We start from the raw sequence: 25,143 nt of genomic DNA, 5'->3' as shown, positions 1-25,143 counted from the left end.
TTGTTCAATGTACCATCTTAGTAATAACAGAACTGGCACAAGTACTTTACTGTCAGAGATATCAAAACCATTTTCGCTTACAACTTTCAACCTGGTCGTTTCCGAACTAGGATCCCCTCCCTCAAATTGAGACATTCTCTTGTCTGTCATCCCTAAAAGTTATATGTATCATCTCTATACTTGTAACAAGCGCGTCTTATAGACTGAGCCTTTTTAATTTTTCTCATTCTTATACGATCTGAAAGTCACTGCTCGGAGTTCAGTTTCCTAAAGATGATGATGATGACGTCTGGTTTGTAGGGCACTCAACTGAGCGGTCATTAGCGCCCGTATAAAGTCCCAATTTTTACATGGTCCAGTCTAGCCACTGTCACAAATGATGATGATGATGAAATGATGAGGACAACACAAACACCCAGTCCCCTGGCAGAGAAAAATCCCCAACCCGGCCGGGAATCGAACCCGGGACCCCGTGAGCCAGAGGTAGCAACGCTAGCCACTAGACCACGACCTGCGGACAGTTTCAGTACGACGCAATTCTCCGAAAAAAGACTCGAAAAAATTGCCCTTGACGATTGACTAATAATGGTGAGTGCATTCTTCGACTTTTTACAGTATACATTATTATTCTCGTTAAGCTAAAGCGATACACTAAACATTAATGTATACTAATTATTATCATTATTATATTAAAGCATTTTACAAATTTTGTCATAATTATTATTAAATACTTCTTGGAAAAGACAAAAAGGAACTGTTACTCCCTCACCCTCGAGCTTTCAACACTGGATGCGTGCCTGAAGCTACCAAACAGCCATCTAATCAAAACGAAGCTAAAAACACAGACGAAACCCAGTAAACACGCGACAATGCTGAGGATGCTAAAATAGCCGCCGTTAAATATCTTCTAAACGAATATCACTTTCAGTGCCTCAGATTCACGTTGCATTTGACACGGACAGACGGAACGTCACCAGTGTTCAGTAAAGAATATGAAACAAACTGTCTGCCAAACTGATGCTTTTCATCTACCAGGCAGAATCGGTCAAGAGGTCAAAACTAATAGGGAAGTAATAAATTACGTGGAAAGCAAATGGTCATTGGGACTTGGTTGCGAATATTATTGCCCTAGGCTGCAGACAGCTAAACATTTTTTTATTATCTCCATTAAGCAGCATTTACATTGCAGAAGTAACAGCTATTAAAGAAGCAGTTAACTTTGGAACTGAAAACCGAAACAAAACAATAATTCTGACTGACTCTAGAAGTGCTTTGGAGCAATTAGAACATCGAAAGTGGAAAGTTGTTTCTACGATGTGATGGATTTAGTAATGAAAGCCAACAATAAAAATAAATCCGCATATTTAATAAACGAGTAAAGGGGCACTCGGGTATTCGGCATAACGAAGCAGTAGCAAAGAAGGAGCTTCCACCCTAGCACTTTCATCATGTTTCAAAAAAAAAAAAAAAAAAAAAAAAAAAAAAAGGCGTACGACCAATGGAAACAGGAGTGACAAGTATCTCAGCAGAAAAATGGCTTTTCGTTCGCTTCAGTGCAGTGCAGTATACCAACAAATCCGTGATATGGTCAGAAAAATCTCCCAAGGATATGTGTGTTATTAATCATTAGAATAAAGTTGAGACATGCATGTTTCCCTCCACACCTCTACAGGATTTGAGTGGTAGACTCTCCCACATGTAGTGAATATCCAGGAGACGACGCAGATCCTAATCGTATCATTTTGAGACATTCCAAATACGCTCCACATCAAAATAAACTGCGGGAAAAACTCGCAGAAATGAAGAATCCTTTGTCAACAAATATTAAAACATTCACGAGTGATAACAACCGCAAAATCAATGGTTTGATAGTACATCAACTACAAGACACGGAGACAAAACTCTGACACAGAAAATACTGAATTTGTATTTTGTATATCCATAAAGTAGACGTGTACTATAAATGTAGTTGCACTCACTAACTGAAGCAATTATAATGGCTTCACAGTTTGCCACCGAAAGCAAATAAAATTAATTTAAAAATTATCTTCTGCCTGTGATGTAAGAAACGGTGCCTCTGTTGATTAGTTCAGGAACTGCCAAATACAACGCTTTTCAAACACCTGCAGATTTGTCTGACGTGGCGAGTAGGTCCCAGATGACGGTACACGGGGATACGTGTTGGACTTCCTGTGGCAACAGGGCGGGCGATAAAAAAGTAACCAAATGCGATTTTCCGGATGTTATGCGGCACTGAACCCAAAGCGAAAAATCAGTATATTGGACGATGTCCAACACTGGAGTTTGGGAGACTGGAGACTAATTTATATACAGTCATCGAGATATACGTTTTCCATGGTTTCCCTAAATTGCGACGGTCACTCTAAAATAAATGCACAACGGTTTGTTAAACATCCAATTTATTCTCCATACCTCTGATATTTTTGCTGTATGTTGATATAACCTCAGAGAGAAAAGGTCATTTTCCATATAATATGCGTCCCTTTGAAACGCCTTGCGACGCTAAAGTACTAAGGCCTATGTGTCTGCGCGGTAGGAGTCAGGACCAGCACGTCTGAGCCACTGTTTAGCATCCTTCACAAAGGAGTTATCGTCTTCAAATATCATTCTGCGAAGATATTCCATCAGTTTACAAACGAGGAGGTAATTACACGGTGCCAGATCCTGGCTGAGCGGTGAGTGTTTCAATTCTGTACACCCAAGCTTCATGACCTCCCTGGTGGTTTTCTCACTGCCATGCGGCCGGGCGTTATCATGCAACAGCACAACGTCGTGGTTTTGTCGATTTTGTCGAACCCGACATGTTGAAGCATTAAGGTTTTAAAGGGTTGCACATACGCGTCATAACTGATAATGGTTCCGTGTGCCACAAACTCCACAAGCAACAGTCCTTCTCTATGACTTTTCCTACTGAAGGCACAGTGTTGAACTTCTTCTTCAGCGAGTTTCCACGATACCATTCCACCACTGGCTTTTCGTTCCCCCTTCAAAACTCCCGCAGTGCCAGATTCGCTACGAAGGCAAAAGTCAGCAAATGTTTTAGGGGGCCCCGCGCCAGTGTGTAAAAATATCAAGTTATGAATGATTGGTATTCTACCTACCGACCAACAGAAAGATGGTGATGTCTAAATCTGCAGCGTGTAGTAACAATTTTAGCTCATTTATAAAAGTGAGCGCTGGGCACACCACATTATGCGTCGTAAGCTGACAACACCGCAACACCTACGGAGGAATCCCCTAGTGTTGTCCGAGGTAGTCGCAATAACCCGATCAATTACAGTAGGGGTCCATTGATTACCAATAAGAAAGTAATTCAAGTATTACGTATTTATTGTTCTAAGTTTACTATTAGGCTCATTCATTTCTTCTGCAATGTACACTCCTGGAAATTGAAATAAGAACACCGCGAATTCATTGTCCCAGGCAGGGGAAACTTTATTGACACATTCCTGGGGTCAGATACATCACATGATCACACTGACAGAACCACAGGCACATAGACACAGGCAACAGAGCATGCACAAGGTCGGCACTAGTACAGCGTATATCCACCTTTCGCAGCAATGCAGGCTGCTATTCTCCCATGGAGACGATCGTAGAGATGCTGGATGTAGTCCTGTGGAACGGCTTGCCATGCCATTTCCACCTGGCGCCTCAGTTGGACCAGCGTTCGTGCCGGACGTGCAGACCGCGTGAGACGACACTTCATCCAGTCCCAAACATGCTCAATGGGGGACAGATCCGGAGATCTTGCTGGCCAGGGTAGTTGACTTACACCTTCTAGAGCACGTTGGGTGGCACGGGATACATGCGGACGTGCATTGTCCTGTTGGAACAGCAAGTTCCCTTGCCGGTCTAGGAATGGTAGAGCGATGGGTTCGATGACGGTTTGGATGTACCGTGCACTATTCAGTGTCCCCTCGACGATCACCAGTGGTGTACGGCCAGTGTAGGAGATCGCTCCCCACACCATGATGCCGGGTGTTGGCCCTGTGTGCCTCGGTCGTATGCAGTCCTGATTGTGGCGCTCACCTGCACGGCGCCAAACACGCATACGACCATCATTGGCACCAAGGCAGAAGCGACTCTCATCGCTGAAGACGACACGTCTCCATTCGTCCCTCCATTCACGCCTGTCGCGACACCACTGGAGGCGGGCTGCACGATGTTGGGTCGTGAGCGGAAGACGGCCAAACGGTGTGCGGGACCGTAGCCCAGCTTCATGGAGACGGTTGCGAATGGTCCTCGCCGATACCCCAGGAGCAACAGTGTCCCTAATTTGCTGGGAAGTGGCGGTGCGGTCCCCTACGGCACTGCGTAGGATCCTACGGTCTTGGCGTGCATCCGTGCGTCGCTGCGGTCCGGTCCCAGGTCGACGGGCACGTGCACCTTCCGCCGACCACTGGCGACGACATCGATGTACTGTGGAGACCTCACGCCCCACGTGTTGAGCAATTCGGCGGTACGTCCACCCGGCCTCCCGCATGCCCACTATACGCCCTCGCTCAAAGTCCGTCAACTGCACATACGGTTCACGTCCACGCTGTCGCGGCATGCTACCAGTGTTAAAGACTGCGATGGAGCTCCGTATGCCACGGCAAACTGGCTGACACTGACGGCGGCGGTGCACAAATGCTGCGCAGCTAGCGCCATTCGACGGCCAACACCGCGGTTCCTGGTGTGTCCGCTGTGCCGTGCGTGTGATCATTGCTTGTACAGCCCTCTCGCAGTGTCCGGAGCAAGTATGGTGGGTCTGACACACCGGTGTCAATGTGTTCTTTTTTCCATTTCCAGGAGTGTATTTACTTTTCTTACAGTACTTTTGCTAAGAATCACCTAGAGTAAAGGTTGCTTCCTTGTTGGTGGACAATTGTTGTACAGTATGTTGTAGTTTCTTGATTCATGTTTTTTGTCAGTCGCTGTGGACTGACAGGTTACAATATTACTGTTCAACAAGAGAAGAACGTATTAAGAGAGTCATATATAATTTCATCTAGTGATTGTTAAATTTCCCGACAGGGAAATGAAAAGCGCTGAGGAATAAGGTAAACTTGTTTTGTTTATGTGTGCCACCAAGGGTCTATGTACAATGCATATAACTATGTTGGTATAAACTGTCGGTATTTCATCTGATGATAAAATGTTATCGCTACAATTAATTTACTTCCGAATACAATAAAGAGTTATTTGCCGTTGAGAGACTAGGCGTGGGATTGATTTTTTGAGACGACCGATAGAATAGCATAGGATTCGGTGCCGAGTTTCAAACAGAGCATCCATCCACGCTGGTGGATCCTTGTTTGTGAAAATACGAAGAAAAAAATTTCTTCTGTGGCACTAAACCTTTAAAAATAACATGAATTGACTCAGTATCTTCGTATGTAATGGCTAAGGTTCTAGCTATGTAAACCAGAGGCGCGATTTCAATCCTTATAGCACGTTAATTTCTTTTAAATGGTTATCAAAATGATTGTGGCCTTTTTATTCTTTTAACCTGATTTTAAATAAAATTAGATTCTTAAATTTAATATCTGATCCACGAATATTTCATTTCAATTACTGCATTAACTTTTTTACTTTGCACAAATTTAATGAAGTGAATTTGTAATTAAAAATTTGATTGCAGTAAGGTAGTGTTCATAAAGACTCAATGTTTTAAATGTTTTTATGACGTTAACCATCCAAGAAATTGTACATATCGTTTTGAGACAAAAATAAAGTGCTGTTTTATTTTTTATCCTATACTTTAAGGTCTAAAGCAAATCAATGTCCTTTTCTTAGCATTTGCTAAGTGCCGCGCATTAGCTGACCTCTCACCACATTCTTGAACAGAACGCATCTCCAGAAGTCTCGTAACGTCACAGAATATCACTGAACAGTGTTTGCGTGTTTCTTTGCGAGATCCATCAACTTCCTCGGAACCCACCTGGTGCAAACCTATTCAACCTCAACTGCACACACTCCCTTCTCCTACGGCCATTCGTGTTGATTGTTCGCTCACTGCTTTTTGTTCGTCATCAGAATCAGATTTAGAATACAGTGCATGTGGTCAGGAATCTGTGTAGCGCTTCGTCAGGCACTGCACGTACGGGCGCGAGTATTGGCGCATCCACTTTCACCAGATAATCCGCTTGTCCAGCAGTTAACTGTAGTGCGATCAACAGCGTTTGCTCTTGTGAATGTTTCTCACAGTCTCGTCCTCAGAACACAGGAACTCTATAACAGCATGATGCCTCAGACAAACATTAAGTACAGCAGTCATCTTGACGGAGTTCTACGACAGTGCGCCTTGCAGAAACAAATTGAATTATGAGAGGTGTTCAGTGAGTAATGGAACACTTTTTTTCTTCACCAATTTCGGTTAATGAATACGGAATTGTTAGTGAGATATCGTGAAATATTCCTGCTTTTGCCCCTATAGTTTAATGAAGCTCTGATGGTGGCGGCGGTATACATAGACTTCAAAATGGCGTCTTTAACAGAGGTATGTTCCAAGCTGTGGCGTCTGCGTCAACTTGGAGTTCACACGGCTCGGTAGTGATGGTTGTCCCAGTCGGTACGACGTGGAACGGCGTCCGTCGGTCACGACAACGCCACCCTGTAACTAGTAGAAAAACACAAACTCCTTGCGTGGTTTTCTTTTGTTGTGAGTCCGCGACGGACTTTTCAGCTTGCTCGAACTGGCTAGCTTTAGTTCTTCTTTTTATTACGCCCGTTTAGATACTGGATGTTGAATATTAATAATATAAAGTCTTGAATCTTCAATGCATCGACCAAGTCGTGGCCACATTATGGAACTGCGAGGATGTTAAGCTGATAAATTGTTATTCTGTCGTCAAGACGTCGCTACGTCGCGTGTTCAATAACTTCACGATGCAGTTCCAGAGATAACATTTACAGGGTTATTACAAATGATTGAAGCGATTTCACAGCTCTACAATAACTTTATTATTTGAGATAATTTCACAATGCTTTGCACACACATACAAAAACTCAAAAAGTTTTTTTAGGCATTCACAAATGTTCGATATGTGCCCCTTTAGTGATTCGTCAGACATCAAGCCGATAATCAAGTTCCTCCCACACTCGGCGCAGCATGTCCCCATCAATGAGTTCGAAAGCATCGTTGATGCGAGCTCACAGTTCTGGCACGTTTCTTGGTAGAGGAGGTTTAAACACTGAATCTTTCACATAACCCCACAGAAAGAAATCGCATGGGGTTAAGTCGGGAGAGCGTGGAGGCCATGACATGAATTGCTGATCATGATATCCACCACGACCGATCCATCGGTTTTCCAATCTCCTCTTTAAGAAATGCCGAACATCATGATGGAAGTGCAGTGGAGCACCATCCTGTTGAAGGATGAAGTCGGCGCTGTCGGTCTCCAGTTGTGGCATGAGCCAATTTTTCAGCATGTCCAGATACACGTGTCCTGTAACGTTTTTTTCGCAGAAGAAAAAGGGGCCGTAAACTTTAAACCGTGAGATTGCACAAAACACGTTAACTTTTGGTGAATTGCGAATTTTCTGCATGAATGCGTGAGGATTCTCTACCGCCGAGATTCGCACATTGTATCTGTTCACTTCACCATTAGGAAAAAAAGTTGCTTCATCACTGAAAACAAGTTTCGCACTGAACGCATCCTCTTCCATGAGCTGTTGCAACCGCGCCGAAAATTCAAAGCGTTTGACTTTGTCATCGGGTGTCAGGGCTTGTAGCAATTGTAAATGATAAGGCTTCTGCTTTAGCCTTTTCCGTAAGATTTTCCAAACCGTCGGCTGTGGTACGTTTAGCTCCCTGCTTGCTTTATTCGTCGACTTCCGCGGGCTACGCGTGAAACTTGCCCGCACGCGTTCAACCGTTCCTTCGCTCACTGCAGGCCGACCCGTTGATTTCCCCTTACAGAGGTATCCAGAAGCTTTAAACTGCGGATACCATCACCGAATGGAGTTAGCAGTTGGTGGATCTTTGTTGAACTTCGTCCTGAAGTGTCGTTGCACTGTTATGACTGACTGATGTGAGTGCATTTCAAGCACGGCATACGCTTTCTCGGCTCCTGTCGCCATTTTGTCTCACTGCGCTCTCGAGCGCTCTGGCGGCAGAAACCTGAATTGCGGCTTCAGCCGAACAAAACTTCATGAGTTTTTCTACGTATCTGTAGTGTGTCGTGACCATATGTCAATGAATGGAGCTACAGCGAATTTACGAAATCGCTTCAATCATTTGTAATAGCCCTGTACTTAAGCACGGTTCAGAATGCGTCGTAATCTTGGGACAAATCGATGACTGTTCACTGTTAAATCATCATGAATTCATTCCGTTCATAATATTGTAATAGTCAATTTTCACTAATACCCATGATCATGTCTATTCAGTTATGTAGCCGACACGAAGAATTAAAGTTTGAATCCAATTTTATTGTTCCTTTTAATTAATTGTCCCTACACTGAGCACGCACACCGATTTCTCACTCAGGGAATTGCTTCCGCTTGCATCAGTAATCCTGTCGTTGATGACAACTTCTGACAACTCGGCGCAGTTGTACATTCTTCGTGTTTGCGATTGTCTATTGTCTACTCGAGACTAATAATTGTTTTTCTGTCGGCGATCTTTCTTTTTCAATGTCCTTGAATGTTCGTGCTGATTCAGCATCACGAAGGCTAAGTCCCGTCACAAATCTGATACAATTTAATTTTGTCGTGAATCTCCCTATCTCATTATCTTGCTAACGGTAAAGATGACTTTGTTTTTCTGAATAATAATTCAGTCTATATCGTAAAACTTTCAATTTTCCGATTAGCTTAAAACAATCTAGTTGCGCTTACATGCATGCTACTATCGCAATAGTACTAGAGAGCGACTAGATAGCTACTAAAGCTAACATTTCCATTTCCGAGTTACACTGTAGTCACATCGAATTTCCTTTTGGATGCAGCTACGACTCTCTTCTATGGTAAATGTTATCTTTGAGCAATTTACCATCTGGGCTTTAACCTTTGTTATTAGTTATTTTGCAATTCTTTCTTTGATGTTTTTGTTGCGTATCTTATCAAATTCTTTCATTCAGTCTCTATTTCATGATAAATATTATTATTCACCTGACATTCCTGTTAATCAAATTATCACAAGTGTAAAATTTGTCATTGTAGCTGCCGTCACTATCAGGATGACTAATTTTCCTACTTCTTTTACCACAAGGGGTTGTTTATTAGGGTTTCTGTAATTTGGGTGTTACAAAGCAGAGAGCTGTCATTGAGTTTCTTTGGCGGAAAAAAAAATGGCTCTGAGCACTATGGGACTCAACTGCTGAGGTCATTAGTCCCCTAGAACTTAGAACTAGTTAAACCTAACTAACCTAAGGACATCACAAACATCCATGCCCGAGGCAGGATTCGAACCTGCGACCGTAGCGGTCTTGCGGTTCCAGACTGCAGCGCCTTTAACCGCACGGCCACTTCGGCCGGCCATTTGGCGGAAAACCAGAGCATCGCAGATATTAATAGGCTATGGAGACTTAGCAGTGAACAAAAGCACGGTGAGCCGTTGGGCAAAGCGTCTGTCAACATCGCAACAAGGTCGAGCAAACCTGCCTGATCTCCCACGTGTCAGCCTGCCACACTCCGCTGTGACTTCTGCAATGTTGGAACGTGCGGACACTCTCATTCTGGGTGGTCGACGGATCACACTCAAACTCCTCTCTGCTCAACTGGATGTCTCTGTCGATAGTTTTGACACTCTCATCCACCAATTGGGGTACGCAAAGGAGTATGCCCATTGTGTTCCTTGCCACCTAGCGGCTGGCCGTACAGAGCAATGGAGGACCATCTGTGAAGAATTGTTTGTGTAATTCACGGGGAGCAATATGCAACCGATGTGAAGCTTATTGATACAGGAAGGCGTTGGCCCTGACGTCGACCATGAGGGAATACAGGCCCTTCTAATAATGTGGAGTAAGGCAGTCGCATAGAACGGAGATTATGTTAAAAATAGGGTTTTGTAGCAAAAAAGAGTGAGGAACAATATGGTGTATTGGAATACTGAATAAAAGAAACCGGCTTTCAGAAAAAAGGATGGGTAATTTATTGAACGCCCCTCGAAAATTTGAATACAAGTGGGAATAATGTTTTTCTAACCTCTGTGAATGGCAAAGATGCGCATTTCTTTTGGAGTGACCCTCGCAGTTCATCCTGGGATCTCATACACGACGAGGACTGCACAAGCCGTTGAAATCTTTGTCACTGGGTCATAGGCAGTATATATACATCTGTCGACAGGTGGACGCGCTGATGGACGGCATCGACTTCTACACGAAGATCTCGCGCGCGCGCTTCGAGGAGCTGTGTATGGACCTGTTCCGGTCGACGCTGCCACTGGTCGAGAAGGCGCTGGCGGACGCGCACCTCAGCAAGGCGGCGGTGCACGACGTCGTGCTGGTCGGCGGGTCGACGCGCATCCCGCGCGTGCAGTCCATGCTGCGCGACATGTTCAACGGCAAGCAGCTCTATGCCTCCATCAACCCGGACGAGGCCGTCGCCTACGGCGCGGCCGTCCAGGTCCTCTCAGCCGCTTCTTCTCACTACGAACTTGCTCTGTAGGCGTACGCTATCATGACTCTCTGGGCGGTGGTTGATGGGAGTAGCGGAATGGATACACGAGGCCTGTTCAGAAAGTATCCGACTTTTATTTATGAAATCAGTCTTTATTCAGGTACAATAGTTGGACACTAGCCACATTCGAGGTAGTCCCCTTGAGCTTATACACAACTCTCCCAACGCTGCTGCCACTGATGGAAGTATGCTGGAAAGTCCCTGTTGGTATGGTGCGCAGCTGCTTCAACGAATTCTGCATAGTGCCTTCCCTGTTCCGTAATCTGGTCCCTTTCAGAGTATTTTACAGTTTACGGAAAAGCCGGAAGTCACTTGAAGCTACGTCACAGGAACAGGGAAGCTGACAAACCACAGCCGTGTTGTGTTTGGCAAAAGAGCTCTGAATTAATTCAGAATAATGAGCGGGTGCATTATCGTCGTGAAGTTACCAACTGCCTGCTGCCCACAAGTCTGGCTGTTTACGTTGAAACATCCACTCAGAAAAATTATGAATTACTGTGCTGGTAAACCTCTTACATTATTTGATGTACAGACAGCTGAGCAAAACTCAACGTACTCAAACAGTTTTCTCTTTACTTATTCTGATCATCACAAAACTGACACACAATATTTTTAGCGCAACGCAATCTGTCTCTCAATAATCCCTACAAAAGAATGGCTCTGACTAACAATAACCTATACCTTTCATGAATCACTTACCTCACTAAAATCTTCGTTACTCGAACTACTGCACTGCAATACAGCGAGCGCCAGTACTGCCAGCTAAATAAAAGATTCTAACTGCTGAAGACACTAACTACTGATAGGCATAGTTAGCAAATGAAAGATTTTTATAGAGAACAAACAATGTATTTACCTTAATAATGTTCAATATTATATCAATTCATGACATTCTTCTTTAGAAATTTCCTTTTTCTGGTGGACACACGTCCAGATCGTCCGCTTGTAAAGTCTCGCTGCTTCACGAAGGCGACGCAGATCCTCTTGGTAGTACTCCTTATTGACATTAGTATCTTCTGGAGCGCACTCGTGATGGACTATGCCATTGTGCTAAAAATATTAAAATTAAAAAAAAAGGATGGTCAGCATTACTTTTACATTACTGCGGACCTGCCTCGATTCTTTTGGTGTTGGAGATGATAAACTCGTGGCTCATAACCAATCATCACTGTGTTAAGAAAGTTAGGGTTACTGTTCACAGTACATGTCCTGTGCGATCTCCGAACGAAGTTCCTTCTGCTCAGTTTTTTGCAATTTCGGCACAGATTTTGCTGGCACCGTCCTGACGTCCATATATTCCGTTAAAGTGGAACGAATAGATTCAGTATTAATTTAAACCTCGTCTGCAAGTTTAGCGATTATGATTCGTCTATTCTGCATCAGGAGGGTCCGTACGTGATCAATAACAACTTCATTTGCAGATGTTATGGATCGTCATTATTCACTGATGCTCGGTTATCTTTGAAACACTTGTTATTTGTGTGGTAACCATTGCTTTGTCGCTACTTGTCGAATCTTGCGGATTGTTTTAACTTGAGAATCGCCAAGCTTAAAGCAAAATTTTAATGCGACCATGTTGTTCCATTTTTCCTGGCATTTTGCCCACGACACAAAGTCAGAAGACTGCCACTTACATGTGTTCACTTTTCAACGGCTATCCAGCAACTGTTTGTTTCGGCAGCTGCGGAAAAAATGCCTACCAACATAGAGAACGCACACGCCCCGTACCGTAGTTGGTTTCAACAATAAAAAATAAAGTCGGATACTTTTTGAACAGCTCCCGTACTTTTTATTCTTTGGTGCCTCGCAATGTACCCTTATAAACTATCCCTTACTTTAGTCGAACACTATCCTAGATTTACTTTTTGTCCGATTTCATCCAATTCCTCTCCACTGATTGTCCAGTCTGCCACCCATTATTCAGCGTTCTTTTATAGCACCACATTTCAAAATCTTCCGTCCTTTTCTTGTTGGTGCTGTTAGCTGCCCATGTTACATTTACATACAAAGCAACACTCCAGACAAAATACCGCCAGAAATGAGTTTAACTTTTACGTTTTATGTTTAACAAATTCTCGTATATTCCAAATTGGAGCTAGTGAATTAAGGAAGTCCTCGGATAGTCATCTCGGATGTAGCACGCTAGTAGGGGACTCGATAGGGCGCGGATGATCTTTTAAGAGAATTGTGCGTATCAAATCAAGAGCTGATCTCTAGAGATCAATCAACTTGTTCCGCCAGTATGGGAAACTTTGAAAGAGTTCGCATAAGAGAACACTTCACGATTCTCCGTGAGCTCCCAATAATTCGGCCACCAAGAAAAGACACAAAAACTTCTAGCTAGCAGAGTAGACTGTGTGTTGTCTGCTTGTAAGTAGTCTGTGAAAAGTTTGTAGTAGCTGCCCATTATTAAACAAGTCCACTGAATATTATACAGACAAAAAAAGATATCTGGAAAAGGGTCAGCCAGCCGTTTCTCCCTGCGTCAATAATATGCCGTTCAAATCTGACGCCGGCCACTGTGGCCGAGCGGTTCTAGGCGCTTCAGTCCGGAAACGCGCTGCTGCTACGGTCGCAGGTTCGAATCCTGCCTCGGGCATGGATGTGTGTACTGTCCTTAGGTTGGTTAGGTTTAAGTAGTTCTAAGTTCTAGGGGACTCATGACCTCAGATGTTAAGTCCCATAGTGCTCAGAGCCATTTGAGCCATTTTTGAAAAGGATCACTATTTTGGGCGGCTGTCCAATAGCACTAACACAGTGGCAGTCCGGGAATACCTAAGTCCTGGCACCAGAGACCAGTGAGGCTAAGGTCGCAGGTCTGCTTCTCTGTGGATGGCTGGCAGTGCAAGGTCGGCTTCGTAGGGAGGCAGCGGTGGCTTCGACTGCTGGGCACTGGTCGTTTAAGTACAATGCCGGCAGAAAAATATGCAGTGATCTGTTTGCGAACACTTTATAGGGTAGAAGCAAATACGTGTAGGGTGTCCATAATTAAAGTTCCAGATTCAAAACGCTGTGGGCAGAGAACCATTGCGTAGTATGACATCAGATTTGATTCAAAAATGGTTCAAATGGCTCTAAGCACTGTGGGACTTAACATCTGAGGTCATCAGTCCCATAGACTTAGAACTACTTAAACCTAACTAACCTAAGGACATCACATACATCCATGCCCGAGGCAGGATTCGAACCTGCAACCGTAGCAGCAGCGCGTTTCCGTACTGAAACGCCTAGAACCGCTCGGCCACAGTGGTCGGCATCAGATTTGAACGGCATATTATTGACGCAGGGGGAACGTGTTGGAATAAAAAAAATTTAACAAAAATTTTACCAATAGATGGCGCTGTAGGCGTCTTAACGTAAATGAGGTCGGCTACAATTGGCGCATGAATCGCAGTACGACTGCTCTGATTTGAGTTGCACATTACATCATCCGCACTGTTGAATTTTCATGACTGCACGAGTTCGGCAGTCAACAGTTGTGGCACAGTTAGTTAAGTAAAGCTATCCATCACGGCAAGGTCGTAACACATCGGATGGGAAAAATCGGTTTTTAATTGCTCTGAGACAAAAACCGGATAAAAAGCAAAATGACGTCAGTTTTTAATCGTCCTGCGGCCAAAACACGCATAAAAAGCAGAATGACTGGTTTCTAATTGTCATAAGACAGATGCAATACATATTCAACATGCTGTCCACCGTTACCTGCCACAAGCTGAAATCGAGAAACAGCATGTTCCACGACAGATCTGTGTGTCTAGGGGGTCACGTTAAGAATGCGTTGCACAGAGCGTGCCTTCAGTTCAGCTATGTTCGCAACTGGAACACCGAACACGACATTTTTCAGATAACCGCACAGACAGAAGTCATACGGATGAAGATCAGGTGATCTAGACGGCCAGGGGATCTGGAAGGCTAGGAAAATGACGGCTGATAATTCTAGTATTCCCGAAATGCCTCTGCAGCAGCCGCCTCACTGGTTACGCAGTGTGCGGAGGAGCGCCTTTCGTGCTGTTGAAACATTGGAATGACGTTGGTGCGCAAAATACTCTTATACAGTTACCAGTGTGGTACAAGTAACAAGACACGCGGGTCTCATATGCTCGAAAAAATATGGGCCTGCGATAAACGATGCCTACAGAATGAAGTAGCACTAGTTGATGCACATGCGGATTTTCCGTTGCCAATATTCTGCAATTGTGCGTATTGACATCTGTCCACAGAATGTTCCATGGCTATTCATTGTCCACTTCCGTGCGAGCAAGAAAATCCAGTGGGAATGTTTGTTTTGCTGGCAGGTCAGTAGGAAACAACTCCTGAACATGAATGATTTTGTAATAGCAGCAATGAAGAATACTGTTGTTGTTGTGGTATTCAGTCAAATGGTTCAAATGGCTCTGAGCACTATGCGACTTAACTTCTGAGGTCATCAGTCGCCTAGAACTTAGAACCAATTAAACCTAACTAACCTAAGGACATCACACACATCCATGCCCGAGGCAGGATTCGAACCTGCGACCGTAGCAGTCCCGCGGTTCCGGACTGCGCGCCTAGAACCACTAGACCACCGCGGCCGGCCGGTCTTCAGTCCAGAGACTGGTTTGATGCAGCTCTCCATGCTACTCTGTCCTGCGTAAGCTTCTTCATCTCCCAGTACCTACTGCAACCTACATCCTTCTGAATCTGCTTATTGTATTCATCACTTGGTCTCCCTCTACGATTTTTACCCTCCACGCTGCCCACCAATACTAAATTGGTGATCCCTTGATGCCTCACAATATGTCCTACCAACCGATCCCTTCTTCTAGTCAAGTTGTGCCACAAATTTCTCTTCTCCCCAATTCTGTTCAGTACCTCCTCATTGGTTATGTAATCTACCCATCCAATCTTCAGCATTCTTCTGTAGCACCACATTTCGAAAGCTTCTATTCTCTTCTTGTCTAAACTATTTATCGTCAACGTTTCACTTCCATACATGGCTACACTTCATACAAATACTTTCAGAAACTACTTCCTGACACTTAAATCTATACTCGATGTTAACAAATTTCTCTTCTTCAGAAACGCTTTCCTTGCCATTGCCAGTCTACATTTTATATCCTCTCTACTTCGACCATCATCAGTTATTTTGCCACCGAAATAGCAAAACTCATTTATTACTTTAAGTGTCTCACTTCCTAATTTAATTCCCTCAGCATCACCCGATTTAATTCGACTACATTCCATTACGCTCGTTTTGCTTTTGTTGATGTTCATCTCATATCCTCCTTTCAAGACACTGTCCATTCCGTTCAGCTGCTCTTCCAGGGCTACGGTCGCAGGTTCGAATCCTGCCTCGGGCATGGATGTGTGTGATGTCCTTAGGTTAGTTAGGTTTAAGTAGTTCTAAGTTCTAGGGGACTGATGTTAAGTAGTTCTAAGTTCTAGGGGACTGATGACCACAGAAGTTAAGTCCCATAGTGCTCAGAGCCATTTGAACCATTTTGCTCTTCCAGGCCCTTTGCTGTCTCTGACAGAATTACAATGTCATCGGCGAACCTCAAAGTTTTTATTTCTTCTCCGTGGATTTTAATTCCTACACTGAATTTTTCTTTTGTTTCCTTTACTGCTTGCTCAATATGCAGATTGAATAACATCGGCGATAGGCTACAACCCTGTCTCACTCCCTTCCCAACCACTGCTTCCCTTTCATGCCCCTCGACTCTTATAACTGCCATCTGGTTTCTGTACAAATTGTAAATAGCATTTCGCTCCCTGTATTTTGCCCCTACCAATATTAGATAGGATTTTATGCAGTGTGCTTGCAGGCATGTCCAACGTTTGGGCAATTCCCCGTGCACTGCATGTTTGCAAATCACCGCTTACCCCTTCTGCAGTGCTGTGACCACATCTTCGACACATTTCGTATTAAGTGTTTTCCTCCCTTTGCACAGTGCACTGCTAAAGAACCTGTCTTTTAGAACTTTGTAATCATTTTCTCCAGATCATTAGCAGATATCGGACCAATACCTTTCTCATACACTTGACTCTCCGGAACTTCTGGAAGGCTACCGGCGCACAGTCATCGTTATCGTAAAAGAGCTTTACCAGTAGCGCGCGATCCTTCATGGAGACAAGTCACAATGGGCATCTCGCACCAAATCTGAGCATCAACCGCGGGCCGCGCGTCTGTAGGTGTGCATATTCGGACGCTTACAGCTCCATCTACTGGTAAAATTTTCGTTAATTTTTTTGTTCCATGCGTTTCGCCCGGCGTCAATAATACGCTGACGCTGATCAAATTTGACGTCATTCTGGGCACAGCTTCTCTTTCTGCAGCGTTTTGAAACTGGGACTTCAATTATAGACTCCCTGTAGATCGGCGCTAGGAGCGGCTCCTAGGAGCGATGTGGCTGCCGCCGGTCAGTGAGATGAGCGCCTCTGCTCGCAGCAGCGGCATCCATAGGTAACCCTGACAACACGCTTTTGTTGTCGTTGTCGTCCGGAACTACACTGAAGAGCCAAAGAAACTGGTACGCCTGCCTGGTATCGTGTAGGGCTCCCGCGAGCACGCAGAAGTGCCGCAATGCGACGTGGCATGGACTCGACTAATGTTTGAAATAGTGCTGGAGGGAACCGACACCTTGAATCGTGCAGCGCTGTCCATGAATCCGTAAGAGTACGAGGAGTGGAGATCTCTTCTGAACACCCCTCCAGATATGCTCATTAATATTCATGCCTGGGGAGTTTGGTGGCCAGCGGAGATGTTTAATTTCGGAAGAGTCTTCCTGAAGCCACTCTGTAGCAATTTTGGACATGTGGGGCGTCGCATTGTCGTGCTAGAATTGCCCAAGTCCGTCGGAATGCGCAATAGACATGAATGGATGCAGGTAATTTGACAGGATGCTTGCATACGTATCACCTGTCAAAGTCGTATATAGACGTATCAGAGGTCCCATATCACTCCAACTGCACACGTCCCACATCATTACAGAGCCTCCACCAGCTCGAACAGTCTCCTGCTGACATGCAGGCTCTGTAGAGTCATGAGGTAGTCTCCATACTCAAACACGTCCATCCGCTCGATACAATTTGAAACGAGAGTCGCCCGACCAGGCACCATGTTTCCAGTCGTCAGCAGAACAATTTCGGTGTTGACGGGCCAGGCGAGGCGTAGAACCTTGTGTCGTGCAGTCATGTACAAGAATGGGCTTTCGGCTCCGAAAGCCCATATCGATGATGTTTCGTTGAGCACGTTCTTGCAGGATCTTTTTCCGGCCGACTCCTGATATTCAGGGTACACTCATGAAATGATTGTACGGGAAAATACCAACTTCATCGCTACCTCAGAGATGCCGTGTCCGATCGCTGGTGCGCCGATTGTAACACCACGTTCAAACTCACTTAAATGTTGATAACCTGCCATTGTAGCAGCAGTATCGATCTAACAACTGCGCCAGACTCTTGTTGTCTTATATAGACGTTGCCGACCGCAGCGCCGTGTTCTGACTGTTTACATATCTCTGTATTTGAATACGCGTGCCTATACCAGTTTCTTTGGCGCTTTAGTTCTCACTGCTGTGGCCCCTACGAGCCCGCTTTTCATCTATCCACGGCGCTGTCCTGTCATGTTGATAGTCTATGTTTCCCGAAATATCAGAGTTCCCGTGTGTGAGTATGAAATTCTAATTAATTACTCTTGGTGCTTGGTAAGCAGAGCTCTTATATCAGATCGCAGATCCAGTAGCCTATTGAAGGTGGTATTGGATAAAAGCGGTGGGATTGACGAATTTTAACTGAAGCCAGTAAGTTAAATTTGGTTTCGTGTAAACTGAAGGTGTGATGTTATGGTGTCATCTTTTTCGTACCGGCATTGCCTTTGAGCTGTTATCTTGTTTTGTTTCTGGTGGAGATTACAGGCCGTAGTTGCCAGCAGCCAACTAGAGGCATGAGTGAACTGTTAGCGGTGTACATCTTCCATCCAGAGATCGTATTGTGAAATGTTTCTGAAAGTAGTTAGATGGTACAGAGCATTTATTGGTAACATAGAAAAAGTGATAATTTTAATCCTGCCTCGCGGGCCAAACAGAGACTGGCGACCCTTATTTCTTACTTGAGTACTCAACAGTGGTGAGATTTAATCCATATCCGTCAATAAGTATTTCCTAGTAAATGTTACGAGCAGTACATGTGTAGTTTGTCTCACGTGCCGCACATCAGAAACTATGAGTGGATTCTGGCCGAGTCCACGAGTGTGACATCATGGAAACGCCAAGGACGAAATCCACAGGATATTTCAGAGTTAAAGCTCATACTGAGAAATATAAACAGTCACTAATCTCCTGCACCATTCGTGAATGTAACAGAAAAGAGAGAAATTATACTGATACCAGAAGTATCCATGGACACACATTGTAATGCGGCTTGAGGATTATACACTGATGACCATTAATGCCGCAACACCAAATTTTACTTATTGTGCAAATACAGTGTGTCTCAAACCGTTTGTCAAATTAAAAATAGGTGATAGTGGGACCACAACCGGTTATATTGAGATAGGGAGCCAGTGGTCGGAAATGCATAGTTATTGTGTTGTGGACATACACACTATACATCGCATATCAACAGCGTAGCTCATAGTAAGTGTTGAAAGCGACGACCGCCCTTCCCAATACATGTATTGCAAAGGCGCATGCAGTTCTTGGAGGCTGTGCCCGTTGTTGTCCACAGAGGGATGTGGTTTTAGCACGACTGTGCACCAGCCCACTTCGATGCCAGTGCTCTCGAGCACCCGAAAAACACGTACGCTCACCGTCGGATTGGAAGGGAAATTTTTGGAAATTTATTGTAAGGTCTTATGGGACCAAACTGCTGAGGTCATCGATTCCTAAGCCTACACACTACTTAATCTAAATTAAACTAACTTACGCTATGGACAACACACACACCCTTACTCGAGGGAGTACTCGAACCTCCGACGGGGAGAGCCGCACGGACCGTGACAAGGCGCCTCTAGACCGTGCGGCTACCCCGCGCGGCGGGAAGAGAAGGTCCTGTCCCATGATCAGCACGATCGCCGGATCTCACGGCTCTGGACTTTTTCAAGACTTTGGTGTATGAAACGCCCGTTGAAATGGATGAAGACTTGATTGCTAGGGTCCAAGCTTACTGTCCTCTGGTACATCAGACACCGGGGATCTTTGAAAGAAACGTCATGGACTGTTGCCGTGCATTCACTGAGATTGACGGTCGCCCCTTTGAACAGTTACTATGAGCTACGTTGTTGTTACGCGGTTATGCTGTGTATGTCCACAACACGATAAATATGCATTTCCAACCACTCGTTATCTATCTCACTGTAATCGGTTGTGGACCCACTACCACCCGTTTCTGTTTGACCCAAAAACTTTGAGACACCCTCTCTACTACATTAGGGAGAATACACGGTCAAATTTTCGGGTGATTTTCGGACGTGCAGGATGTGAAATTTATTACACAAAGCTGCCACCTCTTGCAGCAGCAGTGGCTCTAATACTTCTGAGTGTAGAATTAAACTGACGTTGGCTGGCAGATACTGGTACGTCGTTCCACACGGCTTTGATTCTATGCCACAGTTCATCGACGATAGTGACTAGCGAGTTGTGGTGGGACAGCCTCTCGTAAACCCAGAGAGAGATCTGCTGCGCATGATAAAAGTCGAACAGCCTCTGCATTAAGGTGGGTGAACACAGCATGGGCAAGATGTGGTCTTGCGTTATCTTGTTTGGCGATGGTGTCATGGAAACCTCGAAGATATGGCACTGTCATCAGTCTTAATACATCAGAAATGTATCAGTCCAAATTACCGCTATGTGAACCGTAGGTGATCTTGTCGAGTACTCAGTAGCATCCATACTATCACTCCAGGGTGCTGTACCCATGTGACTGTGATGAATGCTGTACGTGGTGGACCCCCATGCCAAGCTCAAAACGTTATTGTCAACTAAATTTTTTTTCTTTTCAATTTTTCATTCTGAGGCAGTGATGCTGTGTTTCACTGCTGAGAGATGTTCCTGGGTCTGGGCTGGTTTCATACTGGAGCCTGCTGGATATGGCCAACTACTCACATTCAGTTAACGTGGATAGCTTTCTCATAGTGAGTACTGATGACTAGGCCATATTTGCAAAGTCCCTTCTAACAGCCAATCAGATGATTGTGAACGGTCACGTGAGGAGCCCAGAACCGACTTGTGAAAGTACATGTCAGCGCCAAGACGCTCTCTTGCTAACCAGGCCTTGACCCAACTGCAAGTACCTTCCTGCTTCTCCTTAATCGGGTGCTATAACCCTTTAGTCTGGCTCTCGGTAATCTGCCACTATCTACATCTTACAGCTGTATAGATTCAGGCTAGATTTAGTGGAATAAACCTGCAGCCAGTGTTTTCCATTTCTGTGTTCTTTTACTCACCTAGATGTCCACATTCTTCCTCCCTCACGCCATTATCGGCATATCCTGTACAATGCCATATAGCTATGTTCGTTCTGCTGGGAGCCTTCAGACATGTCCATCATATGCTGTGGTGGAACCAGGACTCGTCTGAAAAGCGGACGTGGTGGCACTCCTGTATCCGCTGTTGTTTTTAGGCGAACAACCATTGGCCTGCCTTTCTGTGCTGCAGTGTCAAGGGAAGCTGCAATAATAGTTGCTGTGCTAACAGTCCAACGTGCTCCACACATTGTTGCATTGTCCATATGAATTCTTGTCTTCCTATTTCCTGACTCGATGTACAAGAGGTGGCAGTAGGTAGGTAATGCTGGTTCAAGCGCAGTGTGTGTCACTGATTACATCATCGATGACCTCATCAATGGCATGCTCTGTGCTTGAACCGGCACTACATACCTACTGATGGCTGCAAAGCCAAGCAAACAATGTAACTGTCTTGTAGGATGCTTCTAGCCAGGGTGTTGAGCATTGTCCTTCTATGAATTCGACATTCGTATAACAGTTGTGAGATTCAGATGTGAGCAGTAATATTATGGAGTGATAAACCACAATCTTTACAGGCCGTGATCCTGTCATTCCATCCCATAAAAACATAACATGATCTTTGAACAAATAAACAACATTTGGGTGCATAGTAACATCTTTAACTTTTGTCATGGGATAGCGATATTCATAAACACAGATGGCAGTAGTATTTCACGCATAAGGTGTAAAAGAGCTGTGCATTGGCAGAGCTGTCATTTGTACTCAAGTGATTCACGTGAAAAGGTTTTTGACTTGATTATGGCTACATGACAGCACTTAACAGACTTTGAACGCAGACTGGTAGTTAGAGCTAGATGCATGGGACATTGCATTTCGGAAATCGTTAACGAATTCAATACTCCAAGATCCATAGTGTCAAGAGTGCGCCAAGAATAATAAATTTCAGGCGTTATCTCTTACCACAGTCAACGCAGCGGCCGACGGCCTTCACTTAACGACCAAGAGCAGGCGTTTGAATACATTGTCAGTGCTAACAGACAAGCATCACTACGTGAAATAACAGCAGAAATCAACGTGAGACGTACGACGAACTTACTCCTTAGGACAGTGAGGCGGAATCTGGCGTCAGTGGGCTGTGGCACCAGACAACATACGCGAGTGCCATTGCTAACAGCACGGCATCACGTGTAAGCACCTCTCCTGGCCTAATGACCATATCGATTGGACCCTAGACGACTGGAAAACAGTGGCCTGGTCAGATGAGTCCCGATTTCAGCTGGTAAAAGTTGATGGTATGGTTCGGTTGTGGCGTAGACCCCACGAAGCCATGGACCTAGGTTGTCAACAGGGCAACTGTGCAAGCTGGTCCTGGCTCCACAATGGTGTGGCCTGTGTTTACATGGATCGGACTGCGACCTCTGGCTCAACTGAACCGATCATTGACTGAAAATGGTTATATAAGGCTACTTGGAGATCATTTGCAACCATGTATTGACTTCATGTTCCCAAAAAACAATGAAATTTGTGTAGATGACAATGCGCCATTTCACCAGGCCACAATTATTCGTGATTGATTTGAAGGACATTCTGCATAATTTAAGCGAATGATTTAGCTACTCGGATCGCCCGACATGAGTTCTATCGAACATTTATGGGACATAACTAAGAGGTCAGGTCAATACATGTACAAAATCCTGCACCGGTAACAGTTCCGCAATTATGGCGGGCTATAAGGGCAGCATGATTCAATATTTCTGCTGGGGACTTCCAATGACTTGTTGAGTCCATGACACGCCGAGTAGCTGCACTAAGCTTGGCAAAAGGATTCCGACATGAAATTATGAGGTATCCCATGACTTCTGTCACCTCAATGTAATATTATGTTGATTAATAACAACATAATACTACACACAACTGTGTACAAGAGGAAAACAAAAGTTAGAGACGTTATTACAACTTTGTCAAGCATTTCCTGTCAACAAGTAGAAAAAATACAAGAAAATAGATCTGAGGCTCCAGAAAACGATGCAGCACATAACGTTCAACCAGACTTGCAAGAGGAACAACTTAAATCGAAACCAGCCACAGAAACGTTGAAATTATATGCAGAAAAGTGTTGGTTACTGAATGAGGTTAAGAGGCTATATTCGCAAAGGCAGTACCAGAACATGATACTATGCGAAACATAAAATGCACACAACACACATACACAACGACAACAGCACACAGAAACAAAGTACATGTTATACTATGACTTACATACTTAATTGAACACACGGAGTGGCAAACTCACTAAAGAAACAGGGTCTCCATTCAGCATATAAAACTGTGCAAACTCACCAAACAAACTTACGCCAACCAACAATCAAATGTGAAAATTCTAGGGATAAAAAACATACTGATTTTAATGTCAAAGTTGTAATGCAGTATACATAGGCGTGACATGCAGAAATTTTAGAACAGTACAAGGAACATATCAGGTATTGGATGTATGAAACAAACCATTTCAGATTTGTAGAGCACTTAAAACATCATCTTAGCTTCTTGCAACAAGATATGAAAATCATCGAGATAGCTAACCACAACAAATGCATTATAGCAATGCAGGACAACTACCACATTCAGAATCTCTTCGCAGAGAACGAACACATGATAAATGACAAGACACATATCAACAAATGCTTTGCTAAACTTAATACAAGAAATGATAGCGTAAAACAGTATCCGTTTGTATACCTAACCATGTTAATACAAGCCCACCCACACACTTACCCACCCAAACACCCACCCCACCCCCCCACCCCCCCACTCACAAACATACACACACACACACACACACACACACACACACACACACACACACACAAAGATGGGGAGAGAGAGAGAGAGAGAGAGAGAAAAGGGGGGGGGGGGAGGGGAGAAGTAATCTGCAGCTAAGCGGCTGTGTGTCCATATATTACTATATCACTGACGTCACAAACAGACTTTCGATAGTTGGCTATAACATTCAATGGCTGGTAACAAGTGCAGGCCGGCCGAAGTCGCCTAGAACCGCGCGACCGCTACGGTCGCAGGTTCGAATCCTGCCTCGGGCATGGATGTGTGTGATGTCGTAGGTTAGTTAGGTTTAAGTAGTTCTAAGTTCTAGGGGACTGATGACCAAAGAAGTTAAGTCCCATAGTGCTCAGAGCCATTTGAACCATTTGAACAAATGCAGGAATAACAACAAGCAATTAAGTGTTCATTTCCTAGGGCAGTGCAAACTAAATTTCGTATGGCAGTAACCAGAAGAAGAACAGCTGTAAAACGGGAAAAAGAACGCATGTAGAGCAGCATCTCCGAAATCTGTAGGTAACGTGACACAGGCGGAGTGTGGTCTGGTATAGACGAGTAATTCTCTACTCTAATGCAGGAGAAGAAAGCAGTCCATGGATACAAATGTCCTTTATGTTTATTATTTGTAAACATTCAATCTTCTTGTCACAGCTGTTGTTCACTTGAACACTGGTGAGTGTGACACACATTCCCTCACAGAGTCTCCCTGCAGGTTGACCTCCTAGCACCGTTCCCGTCAGCGACAGCGCATGTCCTCTGACGCTGATTCAAGAGACCTGGCGCCATCTCAAGTGTCCGGGCCCATGTGCACAAAAGATTCAAAGCCGAACTCTCAGCCGGTAAAGTCATGGTGACGGTCCTGAAGGAGGTATTCTGTTTGACGTCCTCCCTCACGGATGGCTGTGGCTGGCCTCGTGATGCCCAGCGCCACATGGCTGAGGATCTCAGTTCAAGTCTCTGAACTTGCGAAGGTGGCTCGACTTCGACAAGTAGGCGGCACAGTGTAAGGCTGCCAACGCACTCAGGCAGCACTAGGGCATTCAAAGCTCGATGATGGTGTGGGCTGCTGCATCAAAGGCACGAGGAGCGGTCAATAAGTTATGCAACCCTTTTCTTCTCGTCCAATTTCAGTTGAAGAAAATGTCGAATTTGTTGTGGGACACCTTGGAATATTCCCACTTCAGTCCCTATAGTTTTATGAAGTTTCGACAGACGGCGGTGCTATACATAGCCTT

The 25,143-nt window shown here is 44.6% G+C and overlaps 1 protein-coding gene across 1 annotated transcript in view; it reads left to right on the top strand.

Moving 5' to 3' along the window:
- Window positions 1-25,143, top strand: part of LOC126457903 (heat shock protein 70 B2-like) — a 123,581-nt gene that overhangs the window by 63,469 nt on the left and 34,969 nt on the right. The window contains exon 4 of the mRNA XM_050094583.1: window positions 10,297-10,575. Within this exon, the coding sequence (XP_049950540.1) occupies window positions 10,297-10,575 (279 nt within the window). The remainder of the gene's footprint in view (window positions 1-10,296; window positions 10,576-25,143) is intronic.

This window comes from Schistocerca serialis, chromosome 1, assembly GCF_023864345.2.
Source record: "Schistocerca serialis cubense isolate TAMUIC-IGC-003099 chromosome 1, iqSchSeri2.2, whole genome shotgun sequence".
NCBI lineage: Eukaryota > Metazoa > Arthropoda > Insecta > Orthoptera > Acrididae > Schistocerca > Schistocerca serialis.
The sequence above is the reverse complement of the archived record's forward strand: the minus strand, read 5'-3'. Positions and strand labels throughout refer to the sequence as shown.